At 36.0% G+C, this 25,321-nt stretch overlaps 1 protein-coding gene across 1 annotated transcript; it reads left to right on the forward strand.

The window, feature by feature from the left end:
* Nucleotides 1-22,325: 22,325 nt before the first annotated feature.
* On the forward strand, nucleotides 22,326-22,850 carry LOC145076277 (uncharacterized). The gene has a single exon (XM_079022211.1). The coding sequence runs from the start codon at nucleotides 22,326-22,328 to the stop codon at nucleotides 22,848-22,850; it is 525 nt and encodes a 174-aa protein (XP_078878337.1).
* Nucleotides 22,851-25,321: the final 2,471 nt, after the last annotated feature.

Consider the following 25,321-nt stretch of genomic DNA (forward strand, 5'->3'; position numbering starts at 1 on the left):
CTGGTTTAGTTGTGACAGTTGAGGTTGAAGGAATGTTTGAGTCTGTGAAAATTGGAGTTGAAAATGGGATTGAAATTTGAGGTTGAGATGTTTCAGCAGAACTCATTTTTGGTAGTGGAGGAATGGATGATATCGGAAGAGATGTAGTAAGAGGTGAGGTTGTCATGGATAATATTGGTGGATTGAATGGAGATGGTGGAGGAGGAGTGGTGAGACTCAGAAATGGTTCCTTCATTATGGTATCAAAAATGTCGGATTCTGGAATGGAAGATGATGGAGGAGAAGATACCTTGACAAACATTTTCAAAGTGGGTGGTTCGGAAGTATAAGTTGTATCTTCTTCATCGTTTCGGAGAACATTATCCCTCTGAACTTTTGTTTCAATTCTCTCTTCAGAGTCATCTTGTACCACCAAAGATGGAGACCTTGGCTTCGGAACTGGTTTCTTAAATTTCTTGGAACCTTTTTCTCATATTGAAGGAACAGCCTTTGATTTCCATTTACCACCTCGTTTTTTATAAGTCAGTAGAGATCAGACGAACACCAGATGAGGGCAATTTCCGATAAGCCCTAATTATATCGTTGTTCACAGGAACCTTTTCTAACATAACTTCCGGAATGGATCCAACAAATGCAAAATTTCGAGGATCTGACATAACAAAAGTGGTGGTCTGGAGTGTCAGAGTAGCAGCAATTAGAGAATCTGTCATTAGAGGAACCTTGTAGTGAAGAAGAGCTCGTTTGACAATGATGGACCAAAAATAAGCACATGATATTTATGTATGACAAGTGGTGGAGCTGGTACTTTGAACAAATTGAGCCAATTGCACAGACCCAAAATCCATGTTTATACCAGTGTATAACCCATAAATCAATGTGTAAAAAAATTTGCTCGGACTATCAGAGCCGGAAACCCTCTCTGATAGACTCTTGAATAGAAGGGTAAATAATTCATTCCAGATAGGAGGCAAGAAGGACTTCTGGAACTTTAACAGTAAGGAAATGCCACCTATATAACCCATCTGATAGAACATCTATAACATGCTTGTTGCAGGAATGGACTCAGGATCAACACCTATGTCAGACGGAGCAAGCCCTAGAAGTTTGCAGAAATTAGCTTTCGTGATTGAAGTTTTGTGGCTTGAAACTTCAAAGTTAATTATTTCCTCGGTCTTTTTGTAGATGGATGTTGAATAAGCTTTGGACAAATGAACAAGAAGAACACCTTCATGCATTACCATCGCCTTCATCAATCATGAAAATCTCAGACGCTCGATTAAAGACTTAATCAAAGTGTTATAGCGAGATGCGTCACGGTCGACTATGAGATTTTGGTTGGTTTGATGTTTAACATTATCATCGATGTTGATTGATCCGCAAAAGAAATATTCTTAGAGGAAGCCATTGTAACAGTGAAGAAGAAAATGAATAGTAGAGAACGTTTTGCATGAATAGTCTTGAAAAATGTTTGCAGTAAGAGATAATGAACCGGTTGAGATAATTTTTATATCAAAGATGATGAGTGGAGAGAGAGAAACCGACGTTTCATGTTCCAGTAGCACCGAAAAATCAGCCAATAGGATTCTGCCAGCTCATTATTCTACTGTCAGCGGCTGTTATAATAGTCATACTGATGTCAGAGAAATTCAAAAGTTGCGCCATGATTTAAATTCTCCATTACCAAGACAAGGTCCTTTCAGATTTACTACTTATCAGAATCATTGATCTACCCTCCAGCTTCACATAAGCTAGTATAGTATCCATTGGAATTACGACCAAGATTCGTTCTTCAGAAATTAAATGACTAATCGGAACCAAAAACAGAATTTGTAAAATCACAAGGATTTTAGTGCAAGAGTGTGCCAAAGAAAAAGAATTAATCAAATTTAAAGTGTGGGATTTCTGATATCAAACATGTTTGATATTTGGATCTCGGGTAGCGATTTCTTCCTTCTGAGCCAAGAGAGACTCTGAAGTGCTTGAGTGGTTTCGCATTGAATTAAGAGCATAGGTTTGTTGAGAAACTATGAATGACTTCTTTGATAAGGCTTAACGGGTGGTTTCAGCTTTAAACAGATTTCGAAACTTAACATAAGTACGAGGATCTAAAAGAAGTACTTGTTTGACCAGTGAAGCCATAAAAACAAGTAAGTTTTGGATATTCTTTGAAGTAACGTAGTGTTTTAAAAAAAATGTTTATTTGGAAATCTCAATTAAAAAAAAATAAAAAACCTGGATCTTATGTAAATAAATGACTTGGGACAAGAACATTTCATTAAGACCACTCAAAGGAAAAAGAAAAGAGATTTTGAACATTCAAAGGTACAAACCAAAATGGTTTTATCCGTCAATTCAGTGGTTAAAATAACTAGAACAATAAATTGTTCACCGTTAATTTAGTGGTTAAAATAACTAGAACAATAAATCTTTCACCGTCAATCCAGAAAATGGAATCATACTTTGGGTTTCACTCGAAATCATGGTAATAACGATTTCAAGATCATAAACACAGATGTTGTGCAACCTAGACCTTAGTGGTAAAACTTGAGAGTCTTAAGGGTTACGTTTATGAACATGAAATAGATGGAGAATAATAGATTGGGATTCGAATGGTTGGGAGGGTTATAAAAATCATGTTGTAATGATTTTGTGATCATTAAAAAGAATGTCTGTAGCCCTATACCGAAACTGTTTTTGTTCCAATAGTCGAGGGACTACATGGAAGTCATGATAAGATATGGTGGAAAGAAGTTATGATGTCAACCGGCAATTCCTTGAAAATAAAATATTTTTGATGTTGTTGATTTTTCAGAATACTGAAATAAAGAAATTATTTTTGATATTTTTGAATTTCTGAAAAGGAAATACATATAAGAATAAAATATATTTGGAATTTTGATTTTCTGAAAAAAATAAGACAGAAATAAAGAAACATATTTTTGGATTTTTGATTTTAGAAATAAATGACAATAGACATCCAAATATAATAGATACCAAAATATGAATGAATAGTTACTTCAGACCTACTCCGAAGATCGGAACAAGTTAGAAGTGAACAGTGGAATTTGACAGCTTCTTAGGATTAGAACCATTCAGAAGTGTACATTAACATCGATGATTACAGTTTTGATTTTGGAACAACGTCAGCTTCAATCATTCCCAATTTGTGTAGGATCCAATTGAATGATATTATGGTAAGTCTTTTATGAAGATATCTTCTAACTGATCTGAGGATCGGACAATGTGAATTTCCACATTCCCATCTTCAACATGGCCCTTGATAAAGTGGTATCAAAGAGAAATATTTTTTGTTTTGGAATGTTGCACTAGTTTGTGACACATTTGAATGGCACTTTCGGAATCACAATACAAAGGAATTCGTTTCATATTAATTTCGTAGTCTCTTAGTTGATTCTAAATCCATACCACATGTGATGGGTATGATGCCACTGCAATATATTCCGCTTCAGTTGTGCATAAGGACACACAAATTTGCTTCTTGGACTGCCAGTTGACATGCTTTCCATCCAGAAATTGACATCCTCCTGATGTGCTTTTTTTTTTATCAAGGCCATAGCCACCTAAATCAACATCAGAATAGGCTTGCACAAAGAATCCTTAATTTGATGGATACCATAAACCCAATGAAGTTGTTCGTTTCAAATATCAGAATATGTTCTTTACAGCCATCATGTGAGCTTCTCGAGGATTTGCTTGAAACCTAGCACAGTATCAAAGAACAAACATTATGTCTGGACAACAAAATGTTAGATATAATAAAGATCCAATCATATGACGAAATAATGTAATATCTGCTATAGTTTTGTCAAGTGAATGAGTGAGTTTTGTTCCGAACACCATTGGAACCTTGATTTTCGAATCACCCATCATTCCGAATTTGGACAATAATGTCTTTGTAAAAGCTTCTTGATTGATTAATATTCCTTATGAACTCTGTCTTATATTTAAACCAAGGAAAAAGTTAATTGGGCCCATAGAACTCATTTCAAATTTAGTCTCCGTTAATTTTTAGAATTCAATAGTTAAGTTGGGATTAGTGGATTCAAAATAATATGATCAACAAAAATCTGAACTATCTAAATGGTCACCATCTTTCTTTCAAAAGAAGGTAGGATCAACAGAACCTTGTTTGAATTTAAACTATTTTAGAAAACGAGTAAGAGTTTTATACCATGTCCGTGGAGCTTGTTTAAGACAATATACAGTTTTGTTTAGAGTATAACAGTGATTCAGAAATTTTTCATTCACAAAACCTGGCGGTTGTTCAACGTAGACCGTTTCTTCAAGTTCTTCATTCAGAAATCAAACTTCACATCCATTTTATATACTTCAAAGTTTCTGTGAGCAACATAAGCTAGAAATATGCAAACTGATTCAAGTCTAGCCATAGGAGTAAACGTCTTTTCATACTCAATACCTTCTTCTTGGCAATATCCTTTGGCGACTAGACGTGCTTTATTGCGAATACCATTCCCTTCTTTTTCCATCTTGTTTCTGAATACCCATTTCAGACGAACCACATATGCATTTTATGGAGTAGGAATCAATCTCCAAACTTTGTTCCTATCAAACTAATTAATTTCTTGATGCATTGCATGAACGCAATCTGCATGATCAAGAGCAATTTTAATGGTCTTAGGTTCTATTTTTGAAATAAAGGAATTAAACACGCAATATTCCAATTTAGAAAATAAAGCAGTTTACTTCTCTTTTTGTTGAGCACGTGTGAGATCCCTTGTAAAAGTATCTCCGAGCACTTGAGATTGCTCATGATCTCTAGTCCATTTTGTCATTGGTAGGAAATTTTGATCGTAAACCGGATCAATCTCAGCAACGATTTCTTCAAATTCTGATTGAGCATTTGATTCATTATTTACATTTTTCTCTCCCTGAAAATTTGCGCTTGAACCATCATTCAGATTTGAACTCTCCCCCTGGAGTTGAGTACCCAAATCTATATTTGGAGTTGAACTCTCCCCCTGGATTGGAGTGTCATGAGGTTCCGATTGAGTTGGTAATTCAGTTGTATTTTGAACAGGTAGCTCGTTTCAAGTCTCTATTTCTTCAACAACTTCATCAACAATCTTTAGTAATTCAACCTCATGATTATCCTTGGCGTTTGATTCTGAAGAAATTGTCATTTCAGGTTCATCAAACAAATTTTGAAAATCCTCATATAGATTTATTAGAGGAATAATCTTAGAATTTGTTGATGGAAATTTTTTTTCTTCAGTTTAACAATCTTCCTTTTGATATTTCTTTATGTAATTGTCATTGAACGTAACATAATATATTTCTTCTATCTTCTTTTATTTCTTTTTCAGAACATGATACGCCTTTGATGTTGATGAGTATCCCAAAAATATTCCTTCCTCAGCTTTCACATCAAATTTGTTTCAATGCTGTTTTGAATTGAACAAAAAGCACCTGGATACAAAGACATGAAATAATTTAACGTTGGCTTTCGATTGTTAAGAATTTCATAAGGAGTAATAAAAAATGTTTGTTAATGTATGAGCGATTCTAAGTAAAACAAGCAGTGGAAATAGCATCAGCCCAAAAATATAGAGGAAGATTCGCAAATGAGAGCATTGTCCTCGCAGCTTCACATAGATAAAGATTTCTTCTTTCAACTACACCATTCTGTTGTGGAGTGTAAGGCGAAGAGAAATTGTGAGAAATTCTTTTTTTTTTCAAGAATTCTTCAATGCATGATTTTTGAATTCTAAACCGTTATCACTTCGGATTTTCCAAACTGGCTTTCGCAATTGTAGCTCAACTTGCTTCATGAAATCAATTAGCTTATGAGTCACTTCAGATTTCTGCTTAAGATAGAATACCCAAGTAAATCGAGAAAAATCATCAACAATAACCAAAATGTATTTGTTACTGCCAATGCTCTCAATAATTGATGGACCACAAAGATCAATATGCATTAATTCTAGTGGTTCAATGATATTGGTAATCAATATTGAAGAATGACAATTTCCGCTTTGTTTTCCAAGTTCACATGCAGCACATAAGTGTTCCTTTTCAAATTTCAAAAGAGGAAGTCCCAAAACAAGATCACCAATTACGAGCTTGTTGATATCCTTGAAGTTCAAGTGAGAAAGCCTCCTGTGCCACAACCAACTATCATCTGAAGACGCTCTCGTAAGCAAACAGATAGATGGTTTCTCTTGAGTTGGATTTAGATTGAGAGGATACATTTCTCCTTTCCCTTTCAACTTCAGAAGAATAGTTTTAGATTCCTTTTGTATGATTTCTAAACCTTCTTCATCAAAAGATACTTTGAGACCCGTACCTACAACAAATTGAGAAATGCTAATTAGATTGTGTTGTAAACCTTCAATGTAAGCTACCTTCAGAATTGTGAATTCCCCATTAGTTGCATGCCATATCCCTTTATTTCTCCAGTAGCATTGTTTCCATATTTCACTTTTCCTCCATCTTTAAAAGTCTGATACTCTCTTTATTCAGATTTCCTTCCTGTCATGTGATGATAACAACCTCTCTAAATATACTATTCTGAATCATACTGCTCTGCATACATAACCTGTAAAATTTAAACAGATTTAGGAACCTAAACCAACTTGGGTCCTTGTGAGAATTTTGTTTGAATAGGAAAAATCTTTATTTTGTTAACCTAAAATGATTTTTTGATCAAAGTATTGTTTATCCATTTCTCCATTTTGAAAACTTTAATTTTGTTATCACAAAGATTTATTTCAACTAAATTAGATTTTCTGTGAATATTTTCTTTGTATTGTAAAGCCATCTTTCCGAAAACTCATTTTCTTCCTTTTTCAACTTTGCTTCATATTCTTCGAGACTGACTTCTGGATTGGAAACAACTTTGTTTTCAACTTTAACATCTTTTGATTTAACAATATGTTTTGAAAATTGTGACTTAGGTGAGCAAATCGAATTCGGTTTCTGAATTTGAGATGAATCATTATTTTGATTAAAAGATCTTGGTGAATAAACAGACCTTGATTTAAATTCATCCCATTTTCTTCCAAAACTGGTTTCTTTTAGCCAAATTCTTTTTATATCTCGCATTTCTTTGCAATAATTTCCTCAACAGATTTCCGAACGTTTTCTTTTGGTTATTCTTTTGTGTTAGTTATTTCATTATGAAGATTCAATTGAAACTTCCTTTGTACCACTCAGTCCAACCTTATCATAAAAACAGCTCACATGATTCAATGGTTCAGAAACGTATTTTCCTTTTGATTTCCAGGAAGTCATTTCTGAGAGACCTTTCGTTTCATCAGCATTCTCAATTGGCTTTAACCAAAAATACTCATCACACCCTATTGCATTATCAAGAGCAACCATGGACGTTAATTCAAAAGTCTCATTTTTGTCGAGTCCTTGTTTTACGAAAACCTGATTTGGAGTTTTCTGAATTCTTGGAAAACTATTGCTTCTTCTTTCAAAATTTCCGAACATTGATTTTCAACAATTTGAACAAATTCAATTGAGTTTTCAAAAACTAGATTTTTCTTTGGTTCATCACAATTTTTCACAAAAGTCGAACAATCAATTTCGTCTTCTACAGAAATTTCACTCATTTCGCTTTCATCAAATTCAGAAATATTCTAAGAATTAAGATTGTTATTCGAATTCAATTTCTTGGATAATAAGTTATATTTCTGCATAACACTCATTTTGATTTCTTGTTTATCTTTTTCGGTTAAAATATCTTTCAACATATTTTTATTTTCTTTGGACTTAATATATTCTTCAATTTTATCAAGTCCAATTCTGTAAGAGTCAGAAACATTATCTCCTGAAGATATAATTGATTCACATATATAACATTCAGCATCAATCTCACCTTCTTTTAGTTCAAGAAAAGGTAGAATCATCTTATGCAAACCCTTACCTATTTTGCAATCTAAATGAAGTTGAGTTATATTAAAGTACAAACGTTTAGCAATCAAACATAAAATATTTTGTTGTTTCAAATGTACTCTACTATCTCTCTTAAGCAAAATGACATCATCTCTAGATATATTTAGCTCAACCTGCAAGGCTTCTTCTATTTTTCTTCTCTCCTCATTCTTCAATGTTATCCTACTAAGATTATCATTCATATTAGAATTATTGATACGAGTCTTTTTTAAGCTATCGCTAAAATCAAAAATCGTATAACATAAATCATTCAATTCGGAATCATAACGTGATGTAGGAATATTAAGAGATTTAAGAATAGAGTGTACCTTGTCAATAAACCTCTCGTATTCACTTACTTTCTCTTTGATTGATTTCTTTGCAAAACAGCTAACTGAAGCTTTCCACCATCGGTGACGTATCCTTTTCTTTTTGAACTCTGAACCATCAGACATTTTCCTGCATACCCTTGCTTTTCAGATTTCATGATAAGACAATCACCATTAGTAGGTTTCCTCACTTCATCATCTTCTGAGTCAGTGGACCACGCTTCAACCTTTCCGCCGTCACTATCCTCTTGTACCATTAGCACTGGTTTCGCATTTGTTGTAGCTTTCTTTCGGGAACTTCGATTTTATGAGTATAGTAAGCTTCATCCTTATCTTTCTCCTTCTTCCCATGCTGTTTTCGTAGCTTGCACTCTTTTTCGAAATTACTCTTGCCATGACAATAGTTGCAGTCATATCTAGGATCACCTAGCAGCTTCATCGCTTTCATCTCATCTTTATTCTGAAAGTTCTTGTAGCTCTCCTCTCTTGGCTTCTCGTAAATAGAATTGCCTTGCATATAATTTCTTTGGAAATGAGAAAAATTATTCTTGAAGAATTTCTTTGGGTTAGACACCATCGCTGCTTTATCTTCCTTAGAGAGATCATCATCAGACTTGTCAGATTCGGAATCATCAGTAACTAACTTGTTTTGGTTGTTACCTCTAGTAGCCAATCCCAATAAGCCAACACTAGAGATTAGCTTTGCTTCTTTTGTCACTTCATCTTCATGAGATTTCAGAATTCTCACTAGTTTTTCCAGAGAGTAGTTTTTAAACAGTTCATGAGCCTTAACAATTGAAACTATTGATTTCCATTCAGGTCTGAAATTGTTCATGAATGTTACATTTTCTTCAATAACTTTTCATTGAAGATTGAGTTTAAGCATTCTGCTCAACAAGTGATTAAAGCTATTGACAGTTTGATCTAGATTCTCTTCTGATTTTTGCACAAAGGATCCAAACTCTGACAAAATTGTTGTTTGCAGAGAATGTTTCAGGTCGTCATCACCATAATACAATTCCTTCAGTTTGTCCCGTATTTTCTTTGCAGTGTTGTATGAGTTGACAATACGAATATGTCTAGAGGAAGACCAAATCGAATGATTTTCATTGCGTTCAAATTACACATCAGGTTGTGCTTCTCATCATTCACAATTTCTATATTTTCAGCAATGATTCCATAATAGTGAGTTTGATTTTTGATTTCTTCTCTCATACCAAAATACGTGTACGTTTCAACCGTCATTACGTGCCAAATGCTACATCCATGTGCTTCAATTCCCAACACATAATCTTCGAAATGAAAAGCCCAAACTTCGTAATCATTAGGAAAAGGGATAGGAATCATTGTTGTCGATCCAATGATGCTTGGAAGATTGAACGAGAGTGAGTGAAGATCATCATTAGACATGTTAGAGAGAATTCAATGAAATTGAATACAGAATCAGATATGTAAGCTTAAATCAAGTTCAAGGGAAAATGAAAGATTTAGGTCTCACATCAACAATCAATTTGCAACGAAGAGATTGAAAAATACGGAAGATTGAGAACACAAAAATAAATCTAAAAGAACTGAAAACCCTTAACTGGACAGAAGAATAGCGGTTAGATTACACTATCTCCTACTCTGATACCAATTGTTAGAATAAAATGATCATCAGATTCTATATGATAAGACGAAGTAAGAAATGAATCAATGATTTGGAATAATAATGATTGAAATGAGATTAATCTTCATTTACTTAGCATTAGAAAAATTCGTATACAAGATCGGAACTATCCTTTCTATGCGTGAAAAAGGTTGTGTAAAAATAAAAAAGCAGTACACTATATAGACACAAAAGACAACAATTCCGAAAACAGACACGCCGATTGCGGAATCGGAACAAGTCTAAATTCCGAAAACAACCATTTTAACACAACACAATAGATGAATTAACACTTTTGCATGGCTTAATGGGACCAAAACCTAAATACAATCCATAATAAACACCCAACTGATGCATGAACCAAAATAACTCATTAAGATGGCATTTTTATGAACAAGGAAATTCCCAAATACCAAGATCTTGCATTTTAAGCTCATGAAGTAGCTCATATTCACAAGGATGACTCTAAGGACCGAAATGAACCCAAAATAATCCTTAAACTAGATCTAACATCTACATTCATGAAGTTAGAAACTTTATACCTCCAAAAGATAGATCAAGGTGCACAAATCCTAAATCCAAAAGCTTCATGTAATCCCACACCTCTCCAAGAAGCTCATTTCTCTTCAAAGGTCATCAAAATGCATGAAATACCAAAAAAAGCTCAAGAACCACATCAATGGAGATTAGGGTTTCGATTCTAGGGTTTAAATGGATGGAGGTTGAAGACAAAAGGTTTTGGTGTTGAGTTAAGTATCTTAAATAAGGTCTAAGGCCCTAAATTAGGGTTTGGGTCTGAATGGAGTTCGCCATGCGTAACTCTGGTACGCCCAACTTACTCCAAGGAGCTCCCGTAAATACCTTTCCTTGTACGTCTTGCATACTTCCCAAGTACGCCCCGCGTACTAGGCTAGCCCCTAATCCTTCAAACTTCCAAATGCCATATCTTCTTCGTTCTAACTCCGATTTCGACGATCTTTATATCCACGACTAGGTAAGAAGAAGCTCTAAACTTATATCAACTCATACTTGCCTTAAAGCTTCCCGAACTAAAATCCCAAAATTCAACAAAATCCCTAAATGACACGTTACCAATATACCCGTGGCTCTAAAACACAAACCGAACTCCCAGATCATCTAAATTACATTACCCACACCCAAATGGGTCTAAATCTCTCTTTCCCAAAGGCCCTAATCCATGTGATATCCGATCTATAGTTCACCACACCGAATAAGGAAATGATTCGAAACAGGGTGTTACAACTCTCCCCCCACTTAATAAGATTTTGTCCTCGAAATCATTCTTTACCACCCTCCTAGAAACCAACGTTTCGGACAAAACCTTCTAGCGCTGAAAAAATAACCGATGTTTTAACTATCGAACTACTGTGTTACTGCTATAATTCTGACATCCCATAACTTGCCTGACCTCCACATAGGTGGAACCAATCCGAAACACCATCACAAGAGCCTTTTTCTATTATTAGAACTAAAGCATCCTTTTAACCCTAAACCCTTCAATGATACCCCTGGCATATAGATTTCTTAATCCATAACTTGCTAACGTAAGATCTTTACATATATACACTAACGACTCTCAACGCGAGTCTCGAAAAAAAAGCCAAATTGGTAAATAACTCATAACCTGAGATCCAAGGATTTGTAATTGTATTTCACATGAAATCTTGTGATTCAATGCAACCATTCACTAAACTGGGATATGAAAACCCCTAATCCACCGCTGAGACTGCTAGTCTCACTCTTGGTCCAACTAGAAGGATCCTAAAAGTATAACTGATAAGGCTGCACTATCCTATGCACCACACTCGTGCCAGTCACTTACCACATATATGTCCTGTGATAACCAAGATCCAATACCTCGACCCAACCAGTGTCTATCGGGTCTCCCCCGCACTGACATAACTATATGGGCCTTACCCATAGGTCTCACCAGCTGAGAGCTACTCAGTTCCAACCTTGCCTTGGACCCTAACGGTCCTCCTCCCATAACAAGGAAATGCTCTTTAGCAACACTGTCTGCCTTGCCCTAGGCACGAGTTGATCCTCTTTTGCTCCAACAACCACCCAATGATTCTATCTTAATTTGGTGAATATTACGATCCCATCGTAGATTCACAACATTTCAACAACCGAATAATACTCTAGTGAATGCTATAGCCACCCAGCAGTCTTCCCATACTCCTATTCCTCCATGGTCACTGCCCATGGTCTTACCACGCCTCTATCGTACAAAAAAAATCATCCTTAGTTGAACCCGCATCTGAATATATCCCAATCAGGTGTTTGGGTCATGCTTCGAACCCCAAAGCCTTAATAAGACAAGTATAGACAGAGAGGCCTTAACACCACCCTCGAGCTAGATCCCTCCACATACCCACCATGCGTCACTACTGATGTGAAACAAGACCCGAATATCCTTTTTTGTGTAATTCCTTAGACCAAAAAATTCTCCCCCACTTGGGTTTGACTGCGCTTTTCCAATCCTCAAGATATGACAAAATTCCAATCCATCTCATAACCTTACGATTCAAAATTGTCAACAACATGAGCTTACAAATACCAGCGTTTCATTACTAGCCAATCTTGATGATCACAGACCTCTTGAAATCCAGATGAATACTCCCTGAAATCTCAGTAAGTCCGATAACCCCAATCACTTCCCATGATACAACACCAAATCCTTAAGTCCTTTATGTTGGTGACACAGACTATAAAACTTGACCGGAACTGGCGAATCTTCAATCTACTTCCCATTATCATAAGGATCTATGCATTTTAACCATCTTCAGCTTTCACGATTATGAAATTTCCCTGGCACTTCCAATGTCTAAACAAGATCATGCGACTGCCACCATAATCTTTTTGCTACCACTCCTTCCCTAGCAACGGTAGTGATTGGACTTAAAGTCCCCTCCATGGACAACTGCCATTCCTACTTGAACAAACACTTACATGTAGGAACTCTACCTTCATTTTTGAACTAATCCTGATAATTTATGCTTAGACCATCCAAACGATACCCCTGAATTGACCCCATCAAAAGACTGGAACAACAATCGATCAACTGAATCCCACTCAGCACGATACGACCCTCTAATAATTCATAGCATGCAAAAATGGACTATAACAATTCTCAATGATATAACCCAGGGAAATCAGAGAACTAAACTAAAGATGATGCTTACACATACCAATACAAGATTCCAAGGAAAATATAAATACTGACAATAAGCATGAAGAAAGTGAAAGATACATACCCGCAATAGCATCTGATGAAACTCTCGCCTCCCCTGACTGAAACTGCACTGCTCGACTCCTCGTTGTTGGGGCTCCTGCCCTACGCTCACGACTGTCAATGGTCCCCAAAGTAAACGGAGTAGGTGCACTAACTGCTCCACCGCTCATCATCGCACAGTCGACCTTCTTGTGGCCCACCTGGTTGTAGTGCAAACACATTCGAACCGGCCCACAGGGCAGTCCCTACTAAAATGACCCATCTGACCATAGCTGAAAAATCCTCGACCTATCTCCCGACATCCTCCCTCATGGGTCCTCCCACACTTGGAACAACGTTCCGGCCTTGATGACCTCCCCAATATGAGTCCTGAGGCTTGGGCCTCTTCACCTGGCTCCCTGAAAACTAAGTATGCTCTAACTTCCTCTTCCTCAGGTGCTCCAAATCAATCTCACACTCTCGGGCTCTAGCAATCATATGATTCAGGGTCTCGCACCCTTACCAACTCACAAACTCCCTGATGTCATCCCTCAACATATCTTGGTACCTCACCTTCTTTATCTCCTCGTCAGATGCATACTGCAGAACTAATAAAGCTCTCTCCTGGAACCTGGCAGTAATCTCTGCCACAATCTTAGTCGTCTAGCGATGGTCCTGAAAATCAGTCACCAAATGTTGCACCTCAATAGTTGGTGCAAACTCGGCCCTAAACCGGGTCACAAACTCATCCCAAGTCATCGTCTCCAAGGCTTCACCTCTCAAAGTGAAGTCTAGCTCCTCCGACCAATCTCAAGCTCTGTCTTTCAAAAGACAGGAGGCAAATCTGACCTTCGACCCCTCGGGGCAGAAACTCGTCCGGAAAGTGTTATCCATATTTGCTAACCATCTCCTACTACAAATGGGGTCCTTCTCCCCAAAGAACTCGGGACCTCCTCAAGCACGAAACTCACAGAAGGAAAGAGCGCAAGCTTCAACAACAATTATAACCCTAGTACAGAACGCGCCAAAACACTCATCCAAAATCTCTACAATCCCCTCCTTGTTCGTACCGAGAATCACCAGAGTCTGATCCAAAATACTGCGGGTAATCTCCAAAAAGATGAACTCTCATATCCGTTCATCGATCGGCTCAGTACCTACACCTAAGCCAGAACCAGAACCTGAAACCCCTTCCTGAGTGCTCATCACCATTCTAGAAAACAACCATGCAAATGATCAGCACATAACCATGAATCCTTATTCAACAGGCTTCCTAGACTCTCCATCTCTCCTCAATTCGAGTATGGATCATGTGCTTCCAGTAGTACATGCCCAATACTACCTTCCACACCTGTCCATACTTTCCTCAAGAATCATCTCGAATCTACCAAGTCACCTTCTCAACTAATTCTCCAAGTACTTGATAAACAACGCATGCTAACCAACTACAACACATCCTAGGCGCTCCTAGGTTCCCGACCTCACCCTACCATCATCTGCTGAAGAAATCCCAATAATGTCACTTAACTACTTCATGAATACAATCACATGCATTAAACCATAGATAATCCTTCGAGGGAAAGACTCATACCTACAATGGTTAGACTCAAACAAGAGCTGCGCAGTAGGGTAAAATCCGTCACTCTGAGATTATTTAACATATGGCTCATATGACTTAACATATTCAAATAATAGTGAGCTCACATCATCATGAGTCCCACAAATCACAAAGCAAGCAACATTCATGCAGTAACACTCCAACTCACAGCCAAACAGAGGACATCTCAGTCTCCTTTCCTACCAAGAAAGATTTCAAATATAACATAACATCCAATTCCTCATAGGCTACAAGGCATCACATATCAGGCCAATCCATACACCAAATATTTCTGCAACTGAGTAACATGAAACATGTTATGGATCTAACTAAACAACTCGGGAATATCCAGTTGATAAGCAACCCAATCCACCCAGGCCAGAACCCTGAAAACGACCGATGTACCTGGGCGAACCACCATAGTGCTTCCCACCACCAGCTGTATAAGGAATTTTCCCTAACATCCTCTAACTAGCTCACAAATAAAATTATATATCGCTGACACTAGATAATTCTTCGAATGGAAGGTCTCACACTACAACGGTTGGACTCAAAAAAGAGTTGCACAATAGAGATAAAACCTAACCTTCTAAAATTATCTTGTCTCAACAACATGTAACTTAATATGCTCACTTACTAGTTTTTTGAGGGTAATGGAAATTCCTAAAAGCACAAAGCAAGCAGCATTCGAGCATCAAGTAATCAGAACAAGCTTAACCTAAACAGACCATCATATTACTGACTGATCAAAACTAGCATGAAAGTCTATAAGCTCATATAGCAGGCATATAAAGGCATCTCTCCTAACATTCTATCATGGAAACCCTGAGCAGATCCTTAGCCCTAACTAGTATCTGATTCATAGATTCATAAAAAAAGCATATCATAAACATATATGGGTATTTTGGGAAAAGTTACTTGATCTCGTTCGATTGCATGCGCCACACCCTTTTTCCTTTTATATAAAGCCCTTTTTATAAAACATTTCTTTTTGAAAAAAATCCACCAAACCCTCAGTTTGAGTTCAGACACCTGAGGGTATGTCTGAATCTCTCAAACTAAGGCTATGATACCAACTTGTAAAGTCTCAAAATTGAAGACCAAAAATTTTAATTTTATATTCATACAATCATTATCCAAAAACATATCATAAAACCATAGTGAACTCATAGTATGCCAATAAACATCCAAATACATCAAAGTCATATAAAATACGGAACAATGTGGTGTGTGCAATACAGTCATCCCGAGCTCTTCCCTTTTGAAATTGAGGTACATGAATAATAAGTTGAAAACCGTAAGCACCAAGTTTAGTGAGTTCCCCAAAATACCACATACTAGACAAAAATACTGCCAATAATATTTGGGTGCTTGCTTGCCCCGTCGGTCTATTTCAACAGGATACTATCAAACATATATGGGTGCTTGCCTACCCCTTTGATCTATTTCAACCGGATACTATTAAGCATATTTGGCTGCTTGCCTACCCCTTCGATCTATTTCAATCGGGTACTATCAAGCATATCTGGGTGCGTGCAATCCACTTCGGTCTATTCAACCGGATACTGGGTCTATTTTACCCCTACTACTACCCTATAATATCATAACAAAATCACATAATCATCAAGCAAATACAGGCATAACTGACAATTGTCACAAAGATAATCATCACACTACATCATAAACTAGTGGGCCGACATTAGTGCCTTCGACCCACATCTACTACGAAGGAAGACTCACGTCAAGCTGTAGAATCAGTCGGATAAAATCTCAGTCTGCTGGTCTAAAAAATTCATGCGCTAACATCATCAAATAAATATCCCATTAATAATTGGATCATGACCCATAATCTAGGTTAATTGTTTAATATCCAGGGTAAAAGACCTTTTTACCCTTTTTCTTACTTGGCCCAAAACCAAGGCCCAACCTATTGTTCAAAAGGCCCAAATTCATTAAATGGCATCTCAACGCCCAATATGGCCTAACTTCCTTGTTGGGACCAAAAACCATCATGGGACCAATACAAATAAAGCCCATAGACTATCCATGGACTAAAGTCAAAGGTCCAATGACCCAACAAGGCCCAAACCTTAAAAGGCCCAAAATGACATTATGGGGAGTACGCCCCACGTACTCAGCCATGAAGCACAATACACAAGTTGATGATGCATGCTACTCTCATTATGTTGAGCATACTCCTATACACCCATCATACTCTTCAAAATCCCAAATACTCACAAAAAACATTTAATGGTTAATACAAAGACTCTTTAACTCAGATATGACCTTAAGGAGATGTCGTAACACGTAAAGTTGGCAACATTACTCCTATTCATGGATTAACGGGACCAAAACCTTAATATAATAAATAATAAATACCCAAACTCATTCATGCACCAAAATAACTCATCAAGATGACATTTTTATGAACATGGAACCTCCCATATGCCATGATCCAGTATTCTAAGCTCTTGGAGTAGCTTATACTCACAAGGATGACTCTAAGGACCAAAAAAAAACCCAAAATAGTCCTTAAACTAGATTTAAAATTTATATTCATCAAGTTAGAAACTTTATACCTCTAGAAGATTCCTCAAGGTGCACAAAACCTGGATAAAAAAGCTTCAAGTAATCCCACACCTCTCCAAGAAGCTCCTTATTCTTCAAAGATCACCAACAGGCATGAAATACCACAAAAAACTCAAGAACCACATCAATGGAGGTTAGAGTTTCGATTCTAGGGTTTAATGGGATGGAGGCTGAAAATAATAAGGTTTGGTGTTGAGTTATGGAGCTTAAATAGGCTCCAAGATCCTAAATTAGGGTTGAGGTCTGATTAGAGTACGTCATGCATAACTGTGGTACACCTAACATACTCCAAGGAGCACCTGTGACTTCCTTGCCTAGTTCGCCCTGCGTACTTCCCAAGTACGCCCCGCGTACTTGGCTGGCCCCTAATCGTTCAAACTCCCAAATGCCATATCTTCTTCGTTCTAACTCCGATTTCGACAATCTTTATATCCACGGATAGGTGACAATAAGCTCTACACTTATATCAACTCATACATGCCCTAAAACTTCCCGAGCTAAAATCCTAAAATTCAACAAAAGTCCGAACTGACACTTCACCGATATATCCCTTTGCTCCAAAATGCAAAACAAACTCCCAAATCATTTAAATTACATTACCCACACCCAAACGGGTATAAATCTCTCTTTCCCAAAGGTCCTAAGCCTTGTGATATCCGATCTTCGGTTCACCGCCCCGAATAAGGAGACGATTCGAAACAGGGTGTTACAAATCAGGTGAGTGCATAGTTATCAGCATGACATTAATCCAAGTATTCATTAATAGTATTAAATATCTATTGGAATTTTAAATGTGAAATATATGCTTATTAACTAATATATATACTAGAGGTATATATATACATACATACATACATACATACATACATACTTACATACATACATACATACATACATACATACATACATACATACATACATACATACATACATACATACATACACACATACACACACATACATACATACAAACATACATACATACATACATATATATATATATATATATATATATATATATATATATATATATATATATATATATGATATTATTACCTGATAATAATAATAGAATTATTATTACTGAGATTATTAATGTATATTAAAACCTAATAATCTGTATTGAATTTGTACACTAAAATAGGATACTGTTGCCTAGACATAGTTGCTATTGGAAGTTGATGACATGGATTGTAGTCTAGTCTAGCTTCTAAACTAAGGTGTACAAAGGATGTTTAGATCCAATTAAGTTGAATAATAGTCATACTCTACATTGGGATGATCTTGTAAGACTGTATTGACAATGAATAGTGAACTAGTCTACTTACAAACTAAGGATGTCAAGCACATTTAGATCGAGTTAAATCGAAAGATTGTTAATTATACCTTGTACTTTAAAGATATTATATGGATATTAAAGTTTGTATTGGAGGTTGATTACATGTATTGTAATCTTGTCTAGTTATAGACTAAGACCCTAAGAGATGCATAGTATTGGAGGTTGATTACGTGTATTGTAATCTTGGTGGGGTACGGGTGCATACAGGAGTACAAAATTAGTATTCTGCCTCCTTTTCTTTTTATACAGTCATAAAGGGTAAGTCTATATCAAACCATTAGCAAGGTATGTCTGAGTTATCTGTTGGAGTTAGATGATGACCACTCACTACTTTACATAGCCCTGTGGAATCTTTACAAGAAAATCATTATTTTAGGTGTTAAGGAATTGTGTGTTCATTCGATGTACTCCATTTCCCCTCATTTTTTTTTGTCTTTATTAATCCTCGTCTGCTACCAAGGAATCCCCCAAGTAGTATTGTCAACTTGTTGCTTACAATGATCCATTATGATAGATTTTCTAAGCTCAATGTATTAGGATGTGAGGATCGACATGATGGGTAAATAAGGGAAAAATGTTTTATGGATGTTTATGATGTGTTGATTTGGATTAAGGTCACTTTTTACATGTTTACTAATTATGGATTTCTGTTATAATAACATTGTAGGTTTGAAAAACCTAAGTATCTCACCAAGTTTCCCAACTTGGCCCACTCAATTTATATACATCATAGGTAGCGGTGTTAAGACTACGGAAGATTTGAATATGATGTTGAGTGATTGAAGATAAGACTTGCAATAGTGTTTAGGACCATTAGGTCTTTACGATATAACATATGTTGCGTATTGATTATGACATCCTTAGAGTTTTTATGATTTTGAGACAATCATTTGTACTCAAAATGTTTTAATGTACTGAGATTTTCCGCAAATAAAGATGTTATGAATTTTAAAAATGTAAAGAAATTTTTTTCGGTTTTGAAAAATAGGGGATGTCACGGATATATCTTGAAAGAGATCAAGATTGAAGATTCCATTAGAGGAGTCTTCACATTATCACATGGCACCATTTTGAGCTCATCTCAAAAGGACCTAACACATAGGTTTAAGCCATATAAAATGATTTATATTCAGGTTGTTTGGCAAATAAATCCATCATTTATGTCATACTATGCACATGAATAGGTATATGGTTGAACATATCATAAGATACCAACTGGATACATGAGTAAGTCGTTAGATGACTTTGATAACATTTTGAAAGTACTTAAGAAGAATTAAGAGAATGTATATGAGATAATCAGTTTGGAATAAGATCTTTATTTAAAAAGCTACATAAGATGCTAACTTCAAAATAGATAGAGATAATTATGAATTATAATTCGATTATGACTTCATTATTGAATGAAAAGTAAGTTTTTTTTTGTGATGAGATCCATGAAAAACATAATTGCACATTGTAATCAATAAGAACACAGTGCTACTTCCAAAGTTAAAATCAAATATGATTGGATAACTAGATCATTGAAAAACTAGTTAGAATCATTCCATTCAGGAATAACCTAGAAATCTTTTGTGAGCCATAAAGTGTATTTAATCAAGCTATGAAACTTTATGTCACATCATAGCACCAAGCATATTCTCCAAGATATTTAACTATACCTAGAGTAAATTCAAATATGGAGATGATAGTATTTGCAGAATTCACACAAATTAAACTTAGTCATACCCATTAATAAAGTTCATCTCTATTCAAAGTATGAATGGTCACACTTTATTTATAAGTCTTCAGTATTCTAGAATTGGGATTTTTATTTGAAATTAGTATTTGGATATTGGAACATTTTGACTACAATCCTTGGTGTATTCTATATTAAAATGTTTAATCTATGAATAATCTCATTATTCTAAATGTTCATAGTCAATTATAATAGTAGGAGAAATTATGAAGTAAGACCAATAGGAATTAGATTAGTTGACTCTCACCAGATGAAAGTTGCAAGTGGTTATAACCAAGATTCATAGGTACTTGCCAAAAAAACAGGTATTAAATGGACTTGCCTTAAGATCACTTCATAATAGTTGTTGTGAGTGATAAGTGATTAAAATGTATTATCTCTGTATCCTTAACAGATGAGATACACAGTGGATCTTAAGTGTAAAGAGTGTTATGCTTAGATATGGTCAAATGTTGATCCTTAAATGAGCAGTTATAAAAGCCATTTTCAAATATGGATTAAACTATGCAGGGGGGTTATGTAGTCAATAGGGGATTTAATCATCTTATTTGTTGAGAGATAGACATCTAATAAGCATTACCCAAAGTTGAACTTCAAATCAGATTGATGCGATCCAAGTATCATTTTCAACAGGATGTCTGTAACAAAGGAATAACTGACAAACTTACCTTATACATCACATGAAGCTTTGAGCTTTTGTGAATTGGATGTTGATGAATGAAATTCTTCATCGTGTGTTATTATGGGTAGTGAAATGTTGCTAGATGTTCACCAATGTCTATATCAATCTATGATAAACCATGTGAATGTGGGAGATTGAAAGATCTTGTATGCCCAAGAGTCATTATAGAATGTTATTGCTAATGACAAATGATTATATAAGGTCACACCTTATAGGAAGTTACTACTAATTGATTATTTACTAGTATAATTTGATTATTAAAAAATATTATAAACACTTATATTTAAATTGGAAAAAGATTTTTTTTATGAAAACAATATTTACCAACATATTGAAAATTATTGTTTCTAGGAAATAATAGTAAAAGAGAACAAAACAGCTTTAACATCTTTTGGTATGAATATTAATATTATGTAAAATATTTTGGTCACTTTGAGTAACCATTAAGTTACGTTCAACTAGCTAGTTATAAATTAGGAATAATGAAGAGTCCAGTTAATGGTTTGGTCTAGGCTTTCAGTGTATTTTGTTTGGCATGAGTCTGTAATACAGTTTATGAGTTGTTTATTTGTTTTTGGTCATTTTGTGTGTTCACGACCGTCAACAGAGTTTACGGTCGCAAACACAGTTTGCGGTCTAATCAAGTATAAATAGTGGAGGAGTTGGTATTTTGTGGTTGTTGATACCATAGAGTTTACAGAGCATCCATCGAGTTGTACCTAACGATTTATTGAATATAATCGTGTGCAAGCTTGGTTTCTTTTCATCTTGTTCTTATTTTGTGATTGTTTATTGCTTCATTTCTGGTAAAGATCCTTATTTGGACCTTACAATTGGTATCAGAGCAGTAATCGGTGTCAAGTTTCATTCAATCGAGATTTGGGGTGCTTAAAACTGATATTCTTATTGTTCGAACATTGGTTTTGGTATTGTAAGTGGTTAGAGGATCTGAATCTATTGCAAAAACATGTGTTTGAGAGCTTTCTGGGAGTTTACTGCCAACCATAAACACCTTTTACGGTTCTAAATTCAAGATCTTCATCAACCGTAAACTGTGAATCTTCAAAAACCGCAAACAAGGCTTCAAGAACTTTAAGATCTGTAAACTCATAAACTGTAAACTCAGAAACCGTAAACCCTGTTTACGGTCGTAAACTCATCAACTGCAAACACCTTTGGGATTTTAAATTACTTTAATTTCAAATGGATTCTCAAAGTCAAAATCATTTTCACGAACTTGATACTGTCATGGGAACTACTACGCGTAGTCCAAGATTGATGTCTGTAGATGGGTTTCCCGAGTGGAAGTACATAATTGAAAAATACATTCAGATGAAAGATTTCAAAGTCTGGAGAAGCATTCTTAGAGGCCCTGTTAGAATCACTATGACAGTTGGAGGCCAAGTGATTGACAAGGCTGTTGAAAACTACACTGATGAGGAGTTTGAGAAAATTGAGGAGCAGGAAAGGGCTTTAGCCACTTTAACCATGGCATTATCTCCCGATATTGCTCAAGGTTTTCGTGAGTACACTTCAGCTAAAGATCTATGGGAAGCCCTAATTGAAGTTTATGAGGGCAATGCACATATGAAGGAAAGTCAACAGGACATGTTGAGACAAAAGTTTAATATGTTCCACTACATTCCAGGAGAGACTCTTGAGGTTCAGCTACAACGATTCACAACTCTCACGACTGACATGAACATATCTGGGATTTTCTTAACCAAGTCAGAAATCAACAAGAAGCTTCTGAATGCTCTTCCTAGATCATAGGATATGAATGTTGTTGTAATTAAGAAAACCAAGGATTTAAATTGCCTCACTCTTGCTGAAATTATGGAGATCATCAAATCTTGTGACGTTGATGACAAACGGAGAGAAATTAATCATGTGAACTCATACTCTCTGCAAATCTTGGAATCTCATCCAACAATGCTTTCTCATTAATCATGTCCTCCTCAGGTCAAGCCTTTGCAGCTCAACAACCTCAGATTCAAACCTTCGCTGCTGCATCATCCATCCCTCACCATCAAACTCAGCCATATGTCACTCCACAAGCTGTCCCTACTCCAAATGTGTCAGTTGTAGCTTCTTCTTCAAACTCTAAAGACTCTGATGAAAATCTGGCTCTAGCTATTGGGCTAGTTAATTGCTACAATGCTTTCGTAGCTGGAGATCTTCCACCTCAACTGTCATTTGTTGATTTGGATCAGATTCATCTTGAAGACGTAGAAGAGATGGACATTACATGGCTGATTGATATGGCTGTTTTCAGGGCAAAACAGTTTGCTAAGAAGACAGGGAAGAGCAATTTGGGCATGAATGCTGATAAGAAGGTGGGATTTAACAAGGGCATGTTGAGATGTTTCAACTGCCACGAGTCGGGTCATTTTGCTCGTGAATGCCCTAAGCCATATCGTAGGATCAACAACAGGCAAATGGTAGCCATGGGAAACAACCGTGCAGGTGCTGTAGCTAATGGTGAGACTACTATGGTCGCTCAATCCTTTGATTAAGAGGACCATATTCAGGCTTTGAATATATCAGGGCCAGAAAATTCTCACCTAGCTCAGATTGATGATGCTACCTTGAAGAATGATAATGTTGATCCCGAAGCAAATATGATGGAGCTGCAGTTTACCCTAATTGTGTCTACTTCTTCCGAGCCCAAGAAAAGCGAGGTAAACCTACCATCTTGTTCTCATGCATGTAAAGAATATGTTAAAGTTCTTCGTGATGAAATCGAATTATTATGTAGAGAAGTAGAGGACCTTAGATATGAGGGCTACCAACTTAGGAAAGGACAAAAACCACTTAAGGCCCAATTAGAAACTAAAATAAAAGACTTCAGAAGAATTCAAACAGAATACAGTGAAAAATGTGAATTGTATGATTATATTAAGAGACAAAGTGATGAGTTAATTACTAAGATTGATACATTAAAAAGGGAGTTTGATTCTGCAAACTTTGCATTTCAAAAATTTAATGGATCAAGCGAGGTAGTTAACACCATGATTGATCATTGCATGCAATTTAAACGAAATCAGTCTAAGGGTTTAGGATATGATAGTGTACCTCCTCCTTACAATCATACATATATGTATCAACCTCTAACCAAGGAGGAGATTACCAACGAACCATTTATGGTTTATGGCAAGCCATTTGGTTTTATTTCAGGCGGATTTATTAACGTTGAAAGTACTAACATTTCTACTTCCCCTGCAGATCAACCCTTAGACCAGGCAAAGCATGGAGTCGGAGGACCTATTTATGTTTCTCTTTCTAATTCTGAATTTTTTGTTTCAAATGAAAACATTTATGTTTCTGATGTCAAGCCTGATAATGTTTCTTGTGATGCTTCCACGTCTGATTCTGTTGCATTTAATTTCTTTGATATGTTTGATGAACTATTTGGTAATTCTGATGCTTGTGATACTCGTGAAACACCATCAATTCCACAAGTCACAACAACTGAGACACCCTCACTTATCTTTCAATCTATTCCTTATGCATGTTCTTCTGAGAAAAGTGATAGTGTCTGTCAAGAAAATAAATCTGAAATATGCAGTACAAGTTCAAATAATAAATAGATTTGTTTTAATTGTGGTGTTGGTGGTCATATAGCTAGGAATTGTCAAAATAGGATCTTTGTAAACTACTTGTCACCAAGAGGAGAGAACAAATCTCGAGGAAGGTCTTTAATTAGAAAATCCTCAAGAACTCGTTCTTAAAATGATGATTGGAAAGATGATCGAAGCAGAAAAAGGGCTAATTTTCAAAAGAACAAAAAGGTTTTTACTAACAAAGCTCAAAATAGATTGCCAAAACCGAACAAGGCTCCACAAAGATCAGTTTCATTAAAAAGCAATTCTTGATCTTCCACCACTTCTGGTAGAAAATCCAAAGGCTCTGTGCAAACTCCTATGAAACATATTTCAAAACCACCTGAGAATGTTGTAAAACCCAATTATCAATGGAAGCCCAAATCACTTTCTAATCCATCATTAACATCTTCTAAAGTGATTAAGAATGAGAATTCTAATTTGAAAATATTGAAGGATAAATCAGAGAAAGCGAAAAGGAAACCCAGCACAGTGATGACCTGGGTTCCTAAATCAAAATGATTCCGCTCATTTTGCAGGGACAGTTGCGGAGGAATGTCGTTCGTCCTTGGTACATCGACAGCGGCTGCTCCCGGCATATGACAGGAGACATCTCCCAACTGAGGGAAATTCAATCTTTTA

The sequence above is a fragment of the Lactuca serriola genome, chromosome 9 (genome assembly GCF_051521515.1).
Source record: "Lactuca serriola cultivar US96UC23 chromosome 9, Lser_US96UC23_V15, whole genome shotgun sequence".
Taxonomy (NCBI): Eukaryota; Viridiplantae; Streptophyta; class Magnoliopsida; order Asterales; family Asteraceae; genus Lactuca; species Lactuca serriola.

Excerpts from the sequence above, each read along its gene's own strand:
- LOC145076277 (XM_079022211.1), top strand. The coding sequence starts at position 22,326 with ATGGGAACTACTACGCGTAGTCCAAGATTGATGTCTGTAGATGGGTTT.